This window comes from Netta rufina (genome assembly GCF_964035555.1).
Source record: "Netta rufina genome assembly, chromosome: 5".
NCBI lineage: Eukaryota > Metazoa > Chordata > Aves > Anseriformes > Anatidae > Netta > Netta rufina.
The window spans coordinates 2,840,773-2,857,813 of NC_140128.1; the positions used below are offsets into that span (position 1 = coordinate 2,840,773).

Consider the following 17,041-nt stretch of genomic DNA (forward strand, 5'->3'; position numbering starts at 1 on the left):
TATCCCCTTAATTTAGAGGATGTAAATAAAAGATATTTCATACAAAATAGTCTTATTAAAGTTTAGATATAGTATGATACTGGCATTATGAAAGCACATAAAAACATACCGAAACAGAAAATCAAAATGCTGCCTAGCAGTTCTCACAGTTAGTTGTATTTCCACACAACAGAGAACTGTAAGTCACATTTTTTGTTTTTATAAAACTGACAAGAAGAAATAAATTATCAAATGTGGGAGAGAGCTATCTGTATGATACTGTGCTTGCAGCCATAGACTTAAGACGCAAATCCTTAAGATGTGTAACCATCTCATGTAACCTAAGTGTGTGAACTGTTAAATTACAATAACTTAAAGGATGCGGCTTCAGAATTGATTTGCATGAGTTGTTGGTCATTATCCTTGTAAAGTCAAGGCATGAATCTTAAGAAAATGGTAAAATGGTGGATCTTGACCTCCTTTATAACGTTCACCTTCTTAGCCACTGCGATACTACAGCATTTGTCTAGAGGAGCAAATACTCAAAGGCTACTGTGTTGAAAAGAGAGGAAGAGCCTTTAAGTGTCTTTGTAACTGTTAATCCTTGTTCCCTGTGCCCCCTTCTTTTCTTTTCTTGTTTTTGCATCAGAAAAGCTTTCACTTTTTTCCCTCTTTTTTTTTTTTTTTTTTTTCTAAAACAGCTGCATGAGATTCAAGACTTCTTTTTAATGGGCATTGAGGACAAACAAAGACAGTGGCAGCAGAAATCAAGTCTACTAGAGGCAATTGGTTCTTTTGTTCATTTGGAGAAAAACAATCAGGTTTCTGAAAAAAGAGCCAAGACAGCCAGTGGAATTCTGATTTAATGTCATTATTTGCAAATCTTCAGATCTTGTTTTGAGTGGGTATTTCCCATGCATCAGGAAGGACAGTTCAGTTTCTAGTTTTTTGAAACAAGGCCCATAAACATTTTTAGTTTCACTTAACCAAATGCTGTGACAGGAGAAGTTTGAACTCTTAAAATTTTGTTGTTGGTGGTTTAGTTTGTTTGTTCTGTTTTTTATTATGTTGTAGCTGTTGTTTTGTTTTCTGAGAGGGTTCATTTGTGTCATCCTAATTTCATGCACGGTCGGTCCTATGGATTTCTGTGGGATGATTTCTGCGTTTACACTGTCCCTATAATTAATTGAGTACTATAATTGAGCCTATTGGTACTGTAGTTGAGCCTAACACCAGGTCTGTTTGTTATGATAAACTGGGTCCTGGTGGGTGCTGTGAGCTTTCAAACATGCTTTCCTCATTACCCCTGCTCTGTGCTTGGGTTGGGATTATAGATGAGCGGTCTGTGTTTGGAACTTCTCTGAGTCCCCTCTCTGGAGAAGAACTGGGAGCAGTTTACAGGGAATGTGTTGTTGGCTCAAATTGTGCTGCTAAGAAAAGCTTGGTGATGTAGTCATGTAAAAGAAACCAACATATTCCTTAGACCACAAACAACTAAATCTGTATCCTACGAACCAAAAGCCCGTGGACGCACAAGCCAATTGCTTGTCCACTTGGACTCCTCTGCTAGTCTGGTTTGCTTCCTGCAGGCTGCTGTTGCCTGAACACAGATTCTTACTTTTAAGCAGTAATTCCTACTGAAAGAGACAGGTAGACATCACATGGCTTTTTTTTTCCACATTGGACCAGAGTGTCCTTTCCTCCCCTTACTCTTTAGCTATCAGGCTTTTCTCTCTTCAACTAGTTCACAACTGTAGGCCACCACTCTACAAAGCTTATTAAAGTTGGTTTTGGATACCCCATTACAGTGTTGGTGGGGTACCTTAGCTGGACTTTTCTTTTTTTCTTGCTGTTTTCTTTCGGGAGTTGCCACCTTTTAGGAAAATCAAAATTAAATTCTTGAACTCGTCTGTACAGGTCAAATAGAAACATTTTATTTTGGCTCAGGCTGACTTTATGCAGTTCTGCCTTTCACTGTCTTGTTCCTGTGTTGCTTTGTGGGCACTGTCACAGTCAGAGATACAGTTCCTGCATCACAGGGGCACCCTGTGCAGGTAAAAGATAGCAGGAAAGCAGTTGAAGTTGAGCTCCTGTGCTGCTTAATGGACGTCAGGTTAACACCAACAAAGCTGAAATGAAATGTCAGCCTTCTTTGTGCCACAGAAACTGCCAAATTGCAGTTCTGACACTTGGTCATCTGTAATGCTTATGCAAACGTAGTCCTTGTATCACCTTGTATTTGAGATAGTAGTTTAGCTGCTTGACCATCTGATTTGGCTTTGAGCCCACAAACTCAAAATGTTAGTGACCTGATATTTCTTCTTGTTGCTAGTTAGCTGCAGTGTGGGATCATACTATGATGGGGAACGAGAAAGCTGTGTTTTATGCCCTAATGGAACTTACCAGGATGAGGAAGGACAAATAACTTGTGACTCTTGCCCCAGTTCTCAGAATCCTGGAAACCAAAAATTAGCTGGAGCTCACAGTGTGTCTCAATGTGGAGGTAAGGCACAGAAACAGACCATCCAATGCTTCTGCCCCTTCTTTCTCTTGCTCTTAGAGTTGAGTTGCACAGTGCCTGAAAAGATGCCCCATGGTCAGTGTCTGAGTGATGTTCAAGGAGAACTTCTAGTGCTTATCTACTTAATGCGAATTTCCAAAAATTGCAGATTTTGAAAAATAATTCTGAAATATTTAGATCACTTCCATTTTATTCCACAGGGAGATTTTCAGTTTTACAACATGAGCTTTCAAGGCAAGTGAGATGCAGATGGTAAAGTTGTCAAGATATCAGATGGCATAGATTCTCAGAAGTAACATTTTCACATAATGGTGGTGAAAATGATGGGGAAAAAGGTTAAGTGAGCAGAGCAGAGGGCAGACAGCCCCTGGTGAGTCTGCTTAGAGGATGGATTGACCATAGCTCTTTTGTGGGGAAGGAGATTTGCACTATCTTTTCGTTGCTTCTAGGTTCCTGAAATCGGTAGCCACCTCTCAGAATCACCTTTACTAACCTTGATTGTGTTTCCTTGTTGCAGAATTGTAAACAGTATTTCCTTACTTTACTAGGATTGTTACAGTGAAAGCTTTAATTTGGTCATGTTTGTCAAGTTGCATAAACAGTACAGAGATGAGTGTTCTGTAGAAATGTTTATAAAATGAAGAAAGACTTGAAAAGCTTGGGAGCAAACGAATGTGTGTACTTATGAAAGCAAAAGTGATGTGTGGTGGAAAAAGTTAGAATCAAGAGCTAAGATGGTCTCATTCCTCACTAGCTTTCACTGATAAGCTACAGAACATTGCTTAATTCAGCTCTATTTTATTTTTAAGTTGAGGAGGAACACTCACTATTCCACTCAGTGAAATCAGCAGTAAACAAAATTCTTCATCATTGATCATGACCGGTAGTTAATACCCTGCTTGTTGTTAGTCATATATCCTGAAATGAAGCCAAGGCCAATTTAACTTCCTAACAAAACAGCTATTCACTGGGTGATTTATTGGAGCTATAAACTAAAACTAACAGTTTATTATCATAACAGGTCTTTAAAAGGACAGAATTTTTCAGTGCAGCTGAACAACTGCAACACTATTTTGTGCCTTCCAGAGCAGGGTAATTATTAAATACTGGCACTGAAATTAGTTCTTTTGTGAATAGTTTGAAAAACAGCTATTTTTTCAGATATCCATAAATACCCCTGGGTTTGTCAGTTAGTATTAGGGTGTGCTCAAGTAAAACCAATCTGATTGAGTTAATGCTATCCATGCACCATACAGAGCACGGATAATCGTTATCCAAGACGGGGGATCGGAGAAATGGCAATAATATTTCTGCATTAAAGGTCTTTGAGATGTGCTTAATGTTTATTGAGTTTGCACAGTTCCTTGTGATTGAGGTCTTAGGACAATTCAGTAACATTAATGGCTATGAAGTATGATGATTCACCAATTACTAAGATTAAAATACTTTTAGAATTTTGGAAGTACACTTTTGATGACTTAATTTCAGTACTTTTTTGTTTGTTTGTCTTTTTTTGGGAGGGGGATGGAGGGTAGGGAAGTGATATTTAGCTAGAAAGAGGAGCTAATCACTACATTACCACTCTGTACAGATTAACAGAGTACTTGACAGGCTTTGTGTCCAGTGCATCCTTGCAATAAAGTGTCAAATCCATTCCAGTCCACAGAAGAGCTCACCAGCACCAGAGGTTATCTGTACCTATTTCAAGTTTACAGAGTGCAGTGTATTTATTGAGTTTTATCTATTGTTTGCATTCAATTCTGAAACCCTGGCCCACGCTTCCCAAATAAAAAAGAAATCATTTGCACCATGCGGTTTTGGGTTCTGGGCAGGCTTGTTAACGTATCTTCACATATAATGTACACATTGAAGCAAGTGTGTTCTTCCTCCTCTAGATCAGTGCTCACCAGGTGAATATTCCCCTGATGGCTTTAAACCCTGTCTGCCATGTCCCCTTGGAACATACCAGCCTGAAGCTGGTCGAGTAACCTGCTTTCCATGTGGAGGAGGACTAATGACAAGACACACCAGTGCATCCTTGTTTCAGGACTGTGAGACCAAAGGTAAGATCAAGATATGATGAACTGTAATGCTCTGAAGGAAAAGCTATTGCTGCTGCTACAAGTGGGGTGTTCTAATGGTTGTGTTCCTTCCCAGGGTCTCCTTCCAGGGGTATAACAGTTGGCTGGCCCGGCCCAGCTGCAAGGAAGCTCAATAAAGCCTTAAGTCTTTTTCTAACTGATTTTTATATAATTCTTAAGGAGGGACTGGAGATGCATAGAAGATGTTCAGTGAAGTGACTGATCTGTGAAGAGCTATGTAAAGGAATGACAAGGGGGAAAAAAAAGTCTCAGAAAAAAATAATCAATGACTTTTTCATGTTCGTAATGGATTGAATGCCTAAAAAAATAAGCAAAAAGCCATCATTTGATTTAACTGTGGAGTACCTCAGATGGTCCTGTAAACTTGACTGCAATAGATCGGCGGTCAATCAGTTCCCAAGGTTTTCCTCACAGAAATAAAAATCGGGAGGGGAGATGAAACATCTATGAATGAAGAAATTTCTTGTTAGCATTTTAGGTATCTAAAAAGAAAAAAAAGAAAGAGCTATGAAGCTGTGTTTGAAAACACTGATAAAGTGTGTGCCAATGGAGAGAGAGGAAGTATTAATCGGTATAGGGGTTTACTCAATGTATTAAAGCATGGATAAAAGAATATCACTTGTATCAAAATAACCATGCAGAGAAAATAAAATGTTAATAGAAAATCTATTGTCATGAAGTAAAAACAGGGGATAAAAGTAAGATCATGATGCAAGCATTTGGTGGTGATTTGGATAAAGAGATCTCTCTCGTGTCAGTATGTCTATTATTGAGAATTGCAATATAATAGACAAATCTCGCAGTATGCTTGAAGAATTAATACTAGTGGTAGCAATGTGATAATTAACAGATTTCTTCAGCAAAGAGTCACTGAATCCACAAATAGTTAATGCTTTCATACTTAATTTTGTGAAGTTACACAAAGTGGTCAAATACCTTGGATCAAAATAAGAGGAACTGATTTCAGTTTCACTTAACACAAACAAAAATAGGTCTGTAAATGAGGTTCAGTTTTCAAATAAGAATTGAGATTCAAGGAATTTTTTGTATTAACTGGAATGAATACCTCAGGGATTTGCTGTGTAAGAGGCCAAATGAGATCTGAAATCACAGGTGTGAGAACAATTTGGAATTTGTATCTGAAGTGTTTGGGTTAGGTGGTGGGGGTGGAGCATGTAGGGAAGGACTCCAGACTGAGCTAGTTGAATACAAGTCTTAACAACAGTACTTATTTGGGAGTAAGCAGAGACTGAAAGGAATAGGGGGAAAAAAAGGGACTGTACAACGTAGAAAACTACATTTGAAAGGTAATGTAGTAGATCATTCAGAAGTCAAGCTGAGAATGGTAAAGTTGCCAAGCAAGGCAGAAGGAATAGGAAAATATTTTTGTTAGTCCCACAAACAAACAAGGTGGGGATAGAGGTGAGAGCAAAGGTAATGTATGGCTCTTGCTCTTGACTGCTTTCTGTTAGGTATCAGTACAAATGACAGTGGTCTTAGGATAGCTAAGCAAAATCAAGTGAAAAGAGCATACTGGAGACATAGGGAAGATGTCTGGAGTTCTGTATTCTTCTATGCAGTGAAGAAAAACTTCCTACCTGTGTTCTGGGGAACAAGAATAAGGAGTTGCAAGTCTGCTAGGAAGGACTTTTTTCCCCTCACTCATGTCTAAAACCCCCATACAATCTTTTACCATTATAAAATCATTTGTAAATCAGAGTGGGGTCCCATTTTGGTGATGCAGGAGGTACTTGCAGGTCTGGGTTATATCTTACATGTCTAGGTTTTGTGATGATTTGAGTGATGTGATGAAATAAAGTAGCAAGAGATCTGGTGGAGGTGGCTGTACCCCAAGTCTTGACCTGCTGTTGTAAGACAGTGTGATCATGAGAGAGGAAGGCAAGATACCTGTATAGTTGCTACTATTGATGCAACATGCCAGCTGTAGAGGACAAAAGTTTTCAACCTCTGCTTTTGGTGAACTAATCACAGTGGTACACTGGCATGTGGCTGTAGTGCAAGTGCTGCTTGGCATAAGCTAGCAATGAAGAAAGGATGAACTTGCTGTTCATTTTACATGTAAATATTGGTGGCTAGACTGTTTGGTAAGACACTATTTTGTGCAGTATCATGCTGATTATACTCAGTCTCCCATATCTTTTGTTACTTCTTCCACACAGAACTGCTCTACGTTACTGCATTTGGGACGTTTGAACTTGCAGAGCGACCATGTAAATTAAAATCTGTTCATTTACCTCTGCTTTATTGCTCTAGTAGTTGAGAAATATGAGACTTCAGTTATTAAAATTAGAATAGGTCCTATAGAAATGCATAAAATTACTTTGTAACATATTAATGCCTTTTTTTTTTTTTTTTTTAAACTGTGCTGCCTGTTTAAATACCCTCCAGTTCAGTGTTCACCTGGCCATTTTTATAATACTACAACTCATCGGTGTATTCGCTGTATGGTTGGGACATACCAACCTGAATTTGGACAAAATTTCTGCATTTCGTGCCCTGGAAACACCACTACGGATTTTGATGGGTCCACAAATATAACACAGTGCAAAAGTAAGTATAGCAAGATCATTCTGATCATTTGTTATAAATAAAAAGACCGGGCCATTAATATTCGGAGTGGCCTTAAGGGCAAAATTTAGCTTTGCTCCAGGGAGCTTGGAGAGAAGGCAGTGTGCTGCCCGCTTGCATCTCATCCCACATGGCTTATTGAGGTTCATGGGAGACCATTTCTGCAAACTGGTTTCATCATTCTTTTTAAGGTAAGTGATGATTGTGTCTTGCCAGTTGGTACTTGGTCACTCTGGTCTTGCTATTAAATCCTCTCTTCAAAGATACAGCAGACCGAATTTGTGTTCTCTGCATCCTAATTTCTTTCCTTTCTATAAAAGGAATGTAAGTTGGTTCACAAAACTTTACTACATCTAGTGAGCACTTCCTCTTAATAACAATCTCTGAAAGAGGCAATTACAAAAAGAGCCGCTGTTCTAGATTATGGTAGCTGTAGTATGGGAAGTTGAGGGTAAATTAGAAAGGGAGGCAGAAAGGCAACTCCTCAGAAGAACCTCAGACACGTATAAACACACAGATATATATACACTCACAAACGTGTTTGTGGGAGCTGCATACGTGTCTATTAGAGACTCTGCTCCTTGAGCATGTCACACCCACACACTGCTGTTAGGATTCTGTAGTGCTTAGACCCGTGTGGCCACACAGAGCTGGGGAGTGCAGAAAAAGAATTCTGCATGAGGCACACCCTCTCTAACTGCTGGGGTGCTGATCTGTGAAAGGAAAAGGCCTGCTGTACTCCCTATTTGTGTTGCTGCAGACATAGTACTTGAGCAGACTCCAGTTAGACTTCAGCTGATACTTTTACAAACAAAAAACACACACACAAAAAAAAACAAAACCCATCCTGTCTGGTACAAGCAAGTGAAGCATCCTTGCTTGACCACTTTTATGTCATTTTACAAGTGCTTTGCTACTTGGCTATGGCTTGGTTGACCTGCTATGTTAACAGGGAAGAATATATATTTATATTTCTTAACATTGATTAAACCATAAAGGCAGAAGCAGGCATGCTTCAATTCAATGTGAATTGAAACTAGCAAAGTACCTGCCTCAGATGCAAATAGAAGTTTCTGTGCCTGTCACTCATGTACTATTTGTGGCAGTGCCTGTAGAAAGGGCTGAAGGATACCCTCTCTTCACCTAATCTTGTATATTGTATTGCTTTTTTAGATAGGCAGTGTGGAGGTGAACTGGGAGATTACACTGGATATATTGAATCACCAAACTATCCTGGGGACTATCCTGCAAACGCTGAATGTACCTGGAATATTAACCCGCCCCCAAAACGCCGTATTTTAATTGTGGTTCCTGAGATATTTCTACCAATAGAAGATGAGTGTGGAGACTACCTGGTGATGCGAAAAAGCTGTAAGTGTAAAATACCTACTGAGGCATAGGGTTTCTATCTCAGTATTCAACACAGGCTTCTCATATGTGTTGCTCTTTGCAAAAACTAAATGTACCACAGCTGTACTGTGCTTAAGAGTAGTGATTTCTTTTTATGCCAAATTGAGAAATCCTGTTTGGCAGTGCTGCTCAGATGAAACAAGGTTGCAAGGCTATAATGTGTCAGTGAACTCTGAGAGAAATGTTCTTAAGAACAGGTAGATGGTTCAAGCTAATTAGTCATGAATTATGTGAAGCAATGCTAGCCTGGATTAGGAAAGAAGGGATGCTTGCTAGTCTCTACAGGTGTTTGGTCTGTGAATAAACAGCTTCAGTTTCTAGTATAAGCACATCTTTCAAGCAGTAGACTGTTTTTTAGAGTCAGGGAAAATATTCAGGGACTGAAAAGTCAGTCATTGATGGCCTGCCATTTACTGATGGCCTGCCACATTTTGTGTTTTTCCTTTTTTTTTTTTTTTTTTTTTTTTTTAAAAAAAAAACAAACAACATGTATTTCTTGTCGTACTAGTTTAACATATTTTCTAAATATTAATTAGTGTGAAGCATTGTCAGATAACTGCCTATTGTGTGTTTTCTTTGAAAGCTTCCTCCAATTCAGTGACCACCTATGAAACCTGTCAAACCTACGAACGCCCTATAGCTTTCACTTCTAGGTCTAAGAAGCTGTGGATCCAGTTCAAGTCAAATGAAGGGAACAGTGCCAAAGGATTCCAGGTTCCTTACGTAACGTATGATGGTAAGCGGATGTGAACAGCTGAGCATATGTGGACTAGTGCAGCTGTAGCAGTGCAGAACTCCTTGTGGGCTCCTTGACCCTGCTAAGAAGCGGGGTAACCCAGCACTCTCAGCAGTGTCACTATCAGACTGCTTCCAGTAGCTGTTTTCATTTATAGATAGTTTAAGGATCTCTCAATTGCGCTGCAGTCTTAAGTGTAATCATATTTCCAGTCCTCCACAGACCTAAACAAACAGCTGGGATTCTGGGCTCTGACTTGCAAAGGAAAAATGCAGAACTCAGAGCCTGCATCTGTTTTTCATGCATCTTTATGCCTTCCCAATTTTGAGTTACTTCAGGTGGCAGATTACCACTATTTAGGAATTGGGCAGAGCCCAAGTGCTTCTGTGGTGTACCATGTGACTGCTACCAGCTGTAATCTAGTGTCAGAGCTGTGTTGTTCAGGCCAGGCCCCTCGAGGTGTTCACCCCCACAGAGTTTTGTGGGATGGGAGTTCCGGGAATTGCTCTGCAAAGCTGTTTAGAGTAGAGACTTTACTATAGAATAAAACCTCTCAAAAATGGTGATTCCTGCACTACTGCATTTGACCCTTTCTGGAAAACTTATGTGAAACATGCTTATTTGACCCACTATTACCAGGTCATTCTGTGCATGCAGGCCAGTGCTCTGTCATGCCTACGAGCTGTGTTAACCAGGCAGATTAATGCTTATATACTTAGAGCTATTTCCCTCTAATATTAAAACAAAGGTAGGAAAGCTCCAGCCACCAGGTTTTAGAATGGTATTTTGAGGGCTAGGCAGACCGGAGGTTGCATTGCCACAGCAAATAGTCTGTAGGGGAAGGGAGGAGAGTTCCACAGTCTTAGAGCAAGGATGCTACTTGTGATGCAGCAGGAACAACAGTGCAGGAACTGATCTGGGATATTTGCTGGCATTGAGTCTTTTGCTTCTGAATCTCACAGGCTAACTTAGAAATATGTTTGTGAAATAGTGGCAGGTGTAGTGGAGGAGAAAAATAAGTATGTTTGAAACTCTTGCCATTCTGGCTTCTTTTCAACTGTCATTGTCAGAGTCACTGGGGAAAGACTGGAGCTGAGGCTTTGCCCCTCAGCATGAGCAACGTGAAAATAATGTGGAGCATTTGTTTACACTAGGGTAATTGTGGAGGAATAGCCCTCCACGGTGTTCTGCAGAGTTTCATCAAGAGCAGATCATTTTTCAGGGAACACCACTCCTTTTGAAGCTTTTCAAATTTGGATTGACCAAGGGGGTTGCCCTTTAAGAAGGCTTCCTCTTACTTTTTTTTTTTTTTTTTCCTCTTGTAGAAAGGAGTCAAGAATGGATTGTGAGTATTTACAGAGAAGTTTCAGTAGTGCAACTGAATTAAAGCAGGCTACTCTCTTACAACGTGTGCTACAATCCTAGGTGCATTTTAATTTCTTTTGATTTTGACAGATGCAGAACAGCTCAGCAGAGTAAACTTTGTTTTCATAGTACACAGTATTTGCAGTTTATTTACAGAAAAGTATTTGGAATACATTCCAACTGCTAATATGAGAGACAGATACTATTGGTTCTTCTGGGGGTAGGGCTTTCATGTATAAACAAGGGAGGTATTGAATATGTAAGTGAAATGAACCTGCAAATGACTCTCTTGTGCATTCTCAATAGAGGATTATCAAGAACTAATAGAAGACATCGTTCGGGATGGTAGACTTTATGCATCTGAAAATCATCAAGAAATACTCAAGGTATATTCCTCCCACTAAAATGTTGCTTTTGATTGAAAGTAACGCTACTATGTGCTAGTGAGGTTGCCTCCTGCTCTGCATCTGTTCTGCTCCTTGGTGCAGTAGACACATGCTACTTCAGGGAAGTGGTGAACCAGCACATCCTGACTGTGCTGAGCAGTGGATTAGAGACCCTTTTCCCAGGGATATTAAAGGTGAATCAGACCTTATCATAAAAAGCTATAGATTTTCCTAGAAAGGTAGCCCCTTGGACCTAATGTAGGCTGTGCTGGCAGGAGTCAGTGAGCAAACTGAGGAATGTGGGATTGGAGAAGTACTTGGTGCTGCTACTCATGTCCCATAGATTAGCAAGGGCTTTTTCTTCTTGTGTGAAAAATCTCTTGGTGGATTTCACTTGGTTCTACCTTGGTTAGGAGATATAGGCAAGATGAGTGGATGTCATTTCAAGCAGATTTTTCTTTTGCTGAATATTGGCTCTGGGGTCTTTTTTTTTTTTCATTTTTTTTTTTTTTTTTTTTTGTCTGTTTGTTTTTGTTTTTCTTTGCTGTTCTTGGAAGTATGAGAAAGGGAGAAATCCTGGCACTACTAAAAACAAATGTGAAATTCCAGTGAATTCCCTGGGGCCTGAATGTCAATGTCAGCCTTGCTCTGCTAGTCTGAACTCCTGAGACATTTTTACTTGAGAAGTAAAATGCCCATAACCTTTTGTCAGTTGACTGGTCATTAGACTTTGGTGTTACTGACCCTAATTTCTCTGTGGAATTACTGTAAAAAATCTGCTTTCCTTTTTCTAGGATAAGAAGTTGATAAAAGCATTGTTTGATGTGTTGGCGCATCCACAAAACTACTTCAAGTACACAGCCCAAGAGTCAAGAGAGATGTTCCCAAGATCCTTCATTCGGCTGCTGCGCTCTAAAGTTTCCAGATTTTTGAGGCCTTACAAATAGCTGGCACTGTACTTAAAATACTAACAAGTCATTGGTATGCACAGAGGGGTTATGGGAGGTGGGCCCACTTTCTGTGCTTTACACACTGGCAGAGAGACTCTGGGGAAGCTTGCCAGCTGTGTTCTTGGCAGAGTTTGGCTTTCTTAGCTAATATAAATATTTTGGTGAACAGAATTTTGATTCCTCTCCAGATAATACCTTTTGGGTACCAAGGATACTTCATGGGTCTGTGAATTAGAGACTAACCATAATTTCTCTAACAGAATGGTGCCAAGCAGAAGTTTGTAGAGCTCTACCCTGTTGTTTCATCAGTAACTCTAAAAGTTAACGAGGACAGACAGGCTAAGTGGTGTGGTTTTGGTTGAACTCTGGGCTGCTGTTAATGCATATTACCTCAACAAAACTGGGATCATGTTCAGTCTCACTGAAAGTGGGAACAAATTTGATGTCTCTCTTAACTTTTGTTGCAGAGAAAATTCAGAACTAAGTTTGAAATGGTTTTAACCCAAGCCAGTGAATCTGAGAATTGCACAACATGTATTTTTTCTTTGAATTATGTGTTGTATGAGGCATATGGATGAATAAGCAAAGGGCTGAATATTGGCTTGAACACTCTACATCTGTATCACGCTGTGGTCATGCTAATGACACCTACTGCTTTAAACGGAATGATAGCAGGGCACCACAGAAATGGAAAGCAGACCCTGACACATTGGATGCTACTATTGTGGGCTGAGTGCAAATGCTTCAACAGAACAGATTCTCAGCTGAATCCCAGTGCTCTCTGTGTGCATAGCCCTGGGACAGCATGACACATTGGCTTTTCCAAGTAGTACAAAATTCTGTCCCCTGAGCACCTGCAAGTTGAACATGCAAGCACCATTTTAAATGCAGGCTTTGGATAAATTATGTTCTTGTACATCATGGTTTCAAACTGTATAAGGTTCTTATATGAGCCCCAATCCTCCTATCCCTTATCTTGTTTGAGCACCTTGCAGTGACCATGTTAGGCAGAGAAGGGCTGCTTTCTCTTTCTTGCTGGAGAGAAGTGGATATGCAAAGATATTCCTCAATCAGACCATAGCCATGAAAGCCGCCTATGGTAAAATGCCATTTTAAGATTCCCAAACTCTAGGTCCTTTTCCTCTGGTTGTGTTTCCCATTTGAGGTAAAGGTATTCTGAAAGGGAGAACGATGTTGACCAGAATGTTTTTTGTTTTCTTAATGCTTTTCTGTCCACATTCATGTTACGTCACTGTTCTCTGGCCATGCAAACCATTTCCTCAGCATAAAATATCTTCTGGGCCTTCTGTCTTGAAGGGAGATGGCCCCAGCCCCACTCCTTTGGAGGTAGACCTGTATGTGTCTGGGTTGGTCCCTGGAAGTGCTCTGAGAAGCCCAGTGGCCCCTGGTTGTCTTCTGTGTGTCCCCTCAGGAAAGGTACTGAAATTTTGCAGTGTAGCCGGGATGAATGCTCCCTCTTTTAGATGTGGGCTTGTATCTCCCTGGGTTTCGTTACATTGGTATGTGGTATTTAACTGTTGTATGTGAATAATACCATATCCACAGTGTGACAGATGAAACTCCCGTGCACATCCAGGGTTTGAGTCTTTTGCCTGCATTGTTCGGGGTAAATGAGCACCACCAAATACAGCCTCGCTGAACTGTCGTGCTGTGAGAGCCCCATTCTGTGGCACATGGGAGTGCAGCCTGTCACGTGGTAAGGACACATCTTGATCATGGCGTGATGGAAAGGGGCAGTGGCCTTATGCCACTGACACTGTGTTGCTCTTAGTACTGCCCAGAAGGAATTACCATGGTCTCATGGGAGGAAAAGGGAAATTGCTGCAAAGAGGGAGAGCTGTGTCCTTGCTGGCTGCGCTGGGGCTCCTGCCCTGGCTCAGGTGTTGCCTGTGTGTGCCTTTTCCAGGAATGGGACTGCCAGACCTGCAAAAGGGAGAGCAAAAGAGGTTGGGAGATGAGTAGGGAGGCAGGGGGTAGATTAGCAGAAGGGAGGAAAGGAAGGCAGGTCTGTGTGCTTATGAGACAGTGAAGAGTGGCTAAGGGATGCCAAGATGAGAGGAAGGATGATGGGAAAGGCTTGCTACCTCTGGGGTAAAAGTGTGCTGTTGAGGTGAGATAGAAGTGAGGCGTTTCAAGCTAGCTTCCCCTTGGCTGAAAAGCCCTTTTCTTTACTGTTCAGGGCTTCGCATGCCAGATGCAGTATGTCAGTGACTTGCAGTGACCCACCAACCATCTCTATATGGTAACAGAACACTTTGACATGCATGAAATGCTGCAGTGCTGCCCTGAGTGCATGGGTGAGTTAGAGGCCAGCTTCTGGGCACCTTCACCAAGACAGCAGCGTGGCTCTGTTGTGGTTTGGGGGCTCTCTGACAAGAGGCACAAGCCAGTTCTTGCTGAATTCCCTCACAAGAAGGCTGCAGATCAGTTTCACGTTTCTGAATGGTTTGCAAATCAGAGCAATTGCTTTCAGCAAGGTTTCAAGAAAACAAAATGTTTTCAGACTTCCAGATGTGGTTCATTGGTGAAACTGGACTTTCCTGCTCTGCACTTGAGCTTTGGGTTTGTTCCACTGCACTTCATCTTGTTAGGTACACTGACGTTTTTGCTCCGCACAGCTGCTCTGGGACCAGTGTCTCACCTCTGGTCCGTACAGAGGATCTCAGCTTTGCTTCTCTGTTGCCTGCATGTGCATGGGGCATTGTCTTTGCTGTCTGCAGAAGCTTCAGGCATGTAGAAGGAGAGGAGCGTATCAATGTCGTATATGGTCCAAGACTGAGCAGAAGAACCTGCCCTTTCTTGAGGAAAAATCTGTTTTGTTCCACAGCTGTGTTCATTTTCTACATAAATAGTGAATGATTTGGAAGCACTTCTGTTACCTAACATTATAAATGAAAATTCTCCCTTTTACTTCAGATCCTGTGTATGCAGTAGAAAGTAGAGAGGGAATTTTTGCTATCTTAAGTATTGGGAAGAGTGGTAACTTACAGAATGTTGTAACACTTGGCATTGTAATTTCCTAGCAATGGTAGTGGCTCTGTAGAAATCTGAGTTTCTACTTTCTGTGTGATTGTAGACATGTTATTTTTTGGCAAGAAATAATTCCAAATGTTTAACCTTATAAAACAGGATTTAACTTTTTGAAATAATTAGCATTAACTGGATGACTTAATGTCACCTACATGAGATATTTGTAAGGATCTTTTATTCATTGTAAATTAATGTAAAAAGTTTCAGATTTAGTGTGTTAATAAGGGAAATAAACCAGTGGCCTTTTAGTTGCATGAAAACATTGGGTAATATTTTTAGTTGTCTTTGCTGTGCTAAATAATAGTTTTGTAACAAAATGAAAGGTTGTGCAGCAAGTTATCACATACCAGGTAGACTTTATATCCTGGGAACGTCTGCTTACCATAGCATTCTGTTTTCTGTAGCATATTATTAGCCCGCATCTTTACCCCACAAGTACATGATTCTTTGTGTATTTAGTGGTGCACGTATTTCTGGCTGGTGTAAGCCCAGATTTATCCTGGTATTAATTCTAATAACTATACTAAAAACAAATCCTGTATGATGAGTTGGAATCAAGTGGCCTGTTGCGACTATCTGTATCGGGACAGAGTAAACTGACACAATATTTTATTACTTTGTAGATAAATCTGATTATTTTCTAAAACTTGTTCAAACTTAAAAATAAAAAAGGTGAAAACATGTGTTAAGACACAAGTTCCCAGAATATTTTTGACTATACCCTTGTTTCATTAGAGCTTTTCATTAAATTCACTGTTCTTATAATTAAAAAATAGATCATATGAAATTACAAATGACTTGTTCAATAATAGTTCAATATTATTTTTCTGTATTTGTTTGTGATATTACATTGAGATTATAGTTGTACTCAAACTATCCAAATATTTTAAAAAAACAATCCTAGTGTCTTCTTATTAATTTGTTCAATTGTTTGTTTGATCCTCAGCTTCGTTTGATCCACAGCACAAGGACTGATTTTTTTTTTTTTTTTTTTTTAATGAGTGTAACTATTTGGGTTTGTTTGGTGCAGTTTTGGAAGATAGAACTATATATTTCAGCTGTTAGCTGTAGGAAGCTGACACCAGTTGAAGTGAAAAGACAGCAAAGTAAATGACATACAAGAATACAGAGGTCATGGTATGATGACTCCAGGCTAATCACAGCCCAAACCAGTGTCATTCAAATATTCTGCATGATGTTGTGAATGCTGCCATATGCTAGGTTGCAGTGATGGATACATGAGGGCTCAGACAGCCACCAGGGCAGGGAAGATCAATATGAACCACCAGGAAATTCTCAGAACAGAGGAGCTGAAATTCTGACTGGGACCTCTGGATGTTTGCATAATGGAAATAAGTAATAACGGAACATAGAGAACAAGATCTGAAGCTTATTTAAATCCAAGGAATCAGAAGAGGTGTGATGTGGGTAAGCAGGAAGGAATGATGTTATAATAATCCTTGGAAAGAGAATTTAAGGATAGTGGTCTGCAAATATTTCTGCATTAAATAAACTTAGAAATGCAAATGCTTTTTTATCATTTATATAGATGACATCCTGTAAATGCAATAGATGCTGAATGTAAAACCTGTTACGACTTAAATGTACATAGGCTTCCTATCGTCCTTTTAAAAATGCCCCATTCAAACTTTGCATGTGCAAAAGTGCATGTGCAAGGCTGTTGGTAGAGGGGTCAGATTAGTACTTTTAAAGAACCTGAGCCAAACTGAAGACTGGTACAAGTATGTTTGTTTCTAGGCATCGCTGGAGCCAAAGAGTCCTATAACAGATCTTGCTGCTGCACATTTAGTTTGAACAATTCTTTTGCTTGTTGGGCAGATTTTTGTGCTCTGCTGTGGAGCTCTACTTTCTGCAACGTATGTTCTGCTGTTGCTGTAAAACACTTATGAGTAGTGATGCAAGTATAGCAGCTGTGGGGAAAACAGGAGTTA

The 17,041-nt window shown here is 40.1% G+C and overlaps 1 protein-coding gene across 1 annotated transcript in view; it reads left to right on the forward strand.

Annotated features, from left to right (window-relative positions):
• The window catches only part of SCUBE2 (signal peptide, CUB domain and EGF like domain containing 2), a gene marked incomplete at both ends in the record, with an annotated part of 38,215 nt that extends 26,180 nt beyond the window's left edge, over positions 1 to 12,035 (forward strand). Inside the window, 6 exons of the mRNA XM_084288192.1 lie at positions 4,396 to 4,563; positions 7,012 to 7,173; positions 8,365 to 8,562; positions 9,185 to 9,337; positions 11,009 to 11,088; positions 11,883 to 12,035. Coding sequence (XP_084144318.1) covers positions 4,396 to 4,563; positions 7,012 to 7,173; positions 8,365 to 8,562; positions 9,185 to 9,337; positions 11,009 to 11,088; positions 11,883 to 12,035 — 914 coding nt within the window. The remainder of the gene's footprint in view (positions 1 to 4,395; positions 4,564 to 7,011; positions 7,174 to 8,364; positions 8,563 to 9,184; positions 9,338 to 11,008; positions 11,089 to 11,882) is intronic.
• Positions 12,036 to 17,041: the final 5,006 nt, after the last annotated feature.